The sequence below is a fragment of the Amphimedon queenslandica genome, unplaced genomic scaffold (genome assembly GCF_000090795.2).
Source record: "Amphimedon queenslandica unplaced genomic scaffold, v1.1 AMPQUscaffold_13084, whole genome shotgun sequence".
Taxonomy (NCBI): domain Eukaryota; kingdom Metazoa; phylum Porifera; class Demospongiae; order Haplosclerida; family Niphatidae; genus Amphimedon; species Amphimedon queenslandica.
Window position 1 is genome coordinate 76749 of NW_003546680.1, and position 3754 is coordinate 80502.

Genomic DNA, 3754 nt, shown 5'->3' on the forward strand with positions numbered 1-3754 from the left:
GTCACACATCAAGTATAACCACACAGCATCAGTTTATCACATTAACATTATTATTGTCAATATATATGTACATGCTCATGTTCCTTTTCTCTTCTAGTGATTTTGATTGTCAGTCTTTATTTCTGTTACCAGCACATGTACTTTATAAAACAGTAACACTGTTGATCAGTGGAGCTGCTATTGATAGGGATGAAAATAAAGTAATTTATTCATTATTAATAGTATTAATTATTATTATTAATTAGGAGGGTGGTCTTTATCCACAGTTATATCAGGGGCTACAATTATTAATTAGTTGTTATACTAGAAAAACAACAAACAGAGAAAACACAAGGTAATAACAATAAACAAACAAACAAATAAATAAATAAATAAATATTATTATTAATTCAGTCCCACTAGATGCTGTACTCCTGCTTCCTCCACCTCTACAGTATCAACTGGTATTAGCCACTCCTTAGCCACACCTACTGCTCCACCCCCTACTCAGAGAGGCTCCGCCCAGTACAGGCAGTACAGGTGTCTATTAGCGTCTGAGGTGGTTCATTTAATGTGTCTAGTACCAGCATTCTTCCATCATCTGGACTCTAATAATGGTAACGTGTTACTATAAATAGAGTAATGTGTTACTTTGTGTTACTAAAAATAGAACACAGAACAATAGTAAAATAATATTTTCATGAGCACGTCAAACACTGGTTCACATTTTTGAGAAGCAATCTTCATCAGTTTTGATAAGATTTGGCCAAAGAACAAAGACTATAGCTTACGGTTTTTGGCCTGATTTTGGAGCAACTTTAAAAAATCTAGATTGAATTGAAATCACCTCAAACTTACTATGCAGCATAAATACGTGTACATGTATATGTGATTATTATTATTGTTACTATTAGGTGTACTGGAGATGGTATCAGTGGCTACTAATGACACTAACATTGGTAGTGTCATTAACCACATAGCCTGGAGGATACAGAACAATGGAGTGAGAGAATAGATGTACTGTATAGCAAGTAATTTTGGAGGAGATAAAATTTGGTGAATTGCTAAATTTTGGCGGATTTTAAATTGGTAAATTTGTGGCCATGTGCCATTGAGCATGCGTATAATGGCTCAAAATGGCGGATTTTATTTTGGCGAATGGCTATCAAAATACCAAATTTGCCAAATTTAATCCCCTCCAAAATTACCCGCTATACGGTATCTGTATACCAGTTTTATTGCATTCTTATAATGTTACTATTCAATCTCATGAATTTCATATTGCAATATACAATACAATACAGACTACCTATACTGTACTACTATAATAATGAAATACATGTATATGTATCTGTCATATTATCACCTCCTCCATTACCCCAGGGTGATGTGTGGGATCTTTATCATGAAATAGCCACTTACCTGTTACAAGCTACCACCACTAATGTATTCTCTAAGAGACACCACAACAGGTCATTGACTGTCCATCAGAAACAAACCAGTCACTCATCACCAGTCAAATCAGCTTCTTCTCAAATATTCCAAGTACATTATACATGTATTAATCTATTTAATTAATTATTCATTACCTATTCATTAATTATTCATTAATCACTCATTAATTATTCATAGGTCCCCAGGCGGTCCTCCTCCCCAGTCCCTCCCCCCAGGCGTGTCTCATCAGCAGGTCCATCAGTACCCACTGGGAGGAGACAAAGGACAGCACTTCAACCTGGTATGATGTATAGTGTATATGTAATTTATTTATTTCTTTATTTGTTTGTTTGTTTATTTATTTTTTTATTTATTTATCCATACATTTATTTATTTATTTATTTAGAATTAGGTGATAAAGTCTTATGTGCACCTGAAGTATGTCATTAAATTATTATTATTATTATTATTATTATTATTATTATTATTATTATTATTATTATTATTATTATTATTATTATTATCCTTCAGAGGATGGCTAGGATAGTAGCTCTACCAGAGCCTCATGTTGCTGTCCTTCAGCTCACCGAGGTTAAAGGTATCTCAGGGGGCCCTCCTGACTCATATTTCTACACTGATCCAAGGGGTCTGGTGTGGGACAGTAGATTGGGTCACTGGTCTAAAGATGAACTGGGGTCTGATCTCAGTGTAGGGAGACTACACACTGGTAAGGAATATATATAGGGGATGATACATGTACATGTACTGGTAAGGAATATGGAGCATGTACAATGTATATGTAGATAATCTGTGGAAAGTACATGTATTTGACAGATTTTAAATTTGTTCACGTGTTATTGAATCAATGCTACAGTTGGTTCTTAAAAGATGTACATGTACATCTACAACTTTATGCCTCTTTGGTGTTACTAATAAAAAAGTTGGTATTTTTGAAATGACTTTTATCTATACATTGCAAGTTCTTATGTTCAAACTTATGCTATGTCCTTATATTATTCACCTATTATAAAGCATTTACATGTATGTACATGTGTATGTAGATAATCTGTGGAAAGTACCGTATTTCCTTAAATAGAAGCCGCATTCAAATAAACGCCGGGGTAGCAATACAATTTAAGTGTAAATATGCAACATTACTCCAGGAGTGACTCAGTAGTCTAGTGGATAAGATAATGCCTAAAGTTCCAGAAGTCAAAAGCATGAAGCCACAGGTTCGAATCGCTCTCTGGGCCTAAGCTTTTTTAAATTTTTTATATATTTTTGGAGGTCCAAATATCATTTTAGGAAATAGACGCCCGGGCCTTTATTTAAGGAAATACGGTACATGTATTTGACAAATTTTATTTGTTCACGTGTTATTGAATCAATGCTACAGTTACATATAGTGCAGTTAAAAATGTACATCTTTATGCCTCTTTGATAATTACTAATGAAAATTGATATTTTTTAAAATTATACCATTGCAAGTTCTTGTGCCCAATTTATCCATAAACCTTATGCTATCTTATGTTATTCCCATTTATAGCACTGCTATAAATGTGAATAACATAAGATAGCATAAGGTTTAGCAGTAGCATCATTCACCTTTACTACTGGTTGTTATAATAAAGGAATGTACTATCATAACTTCCTGTAGTCACGAGACTATAAAATATTCCAAGAGGTCATCAGGGCTATCTTTCCCCAGGCTTCTCTTTCATTCCGACTTCTTCATTTTCTTATCGTTTGTTCTTGCTCTATCTTCATTTACCATCTTCTACCTTTATCTCTCTTCATTTTTTGTTCTTGCTTTACATACACAATTTTATTCTTTTCTTGAAATGGCAACCAAACCATCTTCATCTTCTTCTCCTGGTCTCCTCAAACTGGAGGAACAGCTCACCTGTCCTGTGTGTCTTGACCACTATACCAACCCTAAGACTTTACCTTGTCTACATTCATTCTGTGAGCACTGTCTGGAGGGATTAGCTCTGGATAAGAAGAATGAGACCTATTACCTCTCTTGTCCCACTTGTCGTCATTGTACAGAGTTACCAGAAGAAGGAGCAGGAGCCTTTCCTGTAGCATTTCATGTCAACAACCTCAAAGAGATATACGGTCTAATGAAGAAAGTAGCTGATCCTGAACAGGTGACCTGTGACAACTGTACTACAGCTAATGCCACTGGATACTGCAAAGACTGCAGTAAGTTCCTTTGTCAAAAGTGTATGGACATACACAAAGGATGGGCTCCTATTGCTCACCATCAGCTAACAAGTCTTGATGATGTGACAGCCTCTGATGTCTCTTCTACTTCTCAATTGCTAGCTTCAGCTAAACA

General features: G+C 35.1%; 1 protein-coding gene across 1 annotated transcript in view; it reads left to right on the forward strand.

Moving 5' to 3' along the window:
• Window positions 1–6: 6 nt before the first annotated feature.
• LOC109585328 (uncharacterized) overlaps window positions 7–3754 on the forward strand; it is a gene marked incomplete at its 3' end in the record, with an annotated part of 5952 nt that continues 2204 nt past the window's right edge. The window contains exons 1-9 of the mRNA XM_020001345.1: window positions 7–12; window positions 98–200; window positions 246–334; window positions 394–596; window positions 894–982; window positions 1363–1524; window positions 1612–1714; window positions 1820–1851; window positions 1945–2140. Of these exons, the coding sequence (XP_019856904.1) occupies window positions 551–596; window positions 894–982; window positions 1363–1524; window positions 1612–1714; window positions 1820–1851; window positions 1945–2140 (628 nt within the window). The remainder of the gene's footprint in view (window positions 13–97; window positions 201–245; window positions 335–393; window positions 597–893; window positions 983–1362; window positions 1525–1611; window positions 1715–1819; window positions 1852–1944; window positions 2141–3754) is intronic.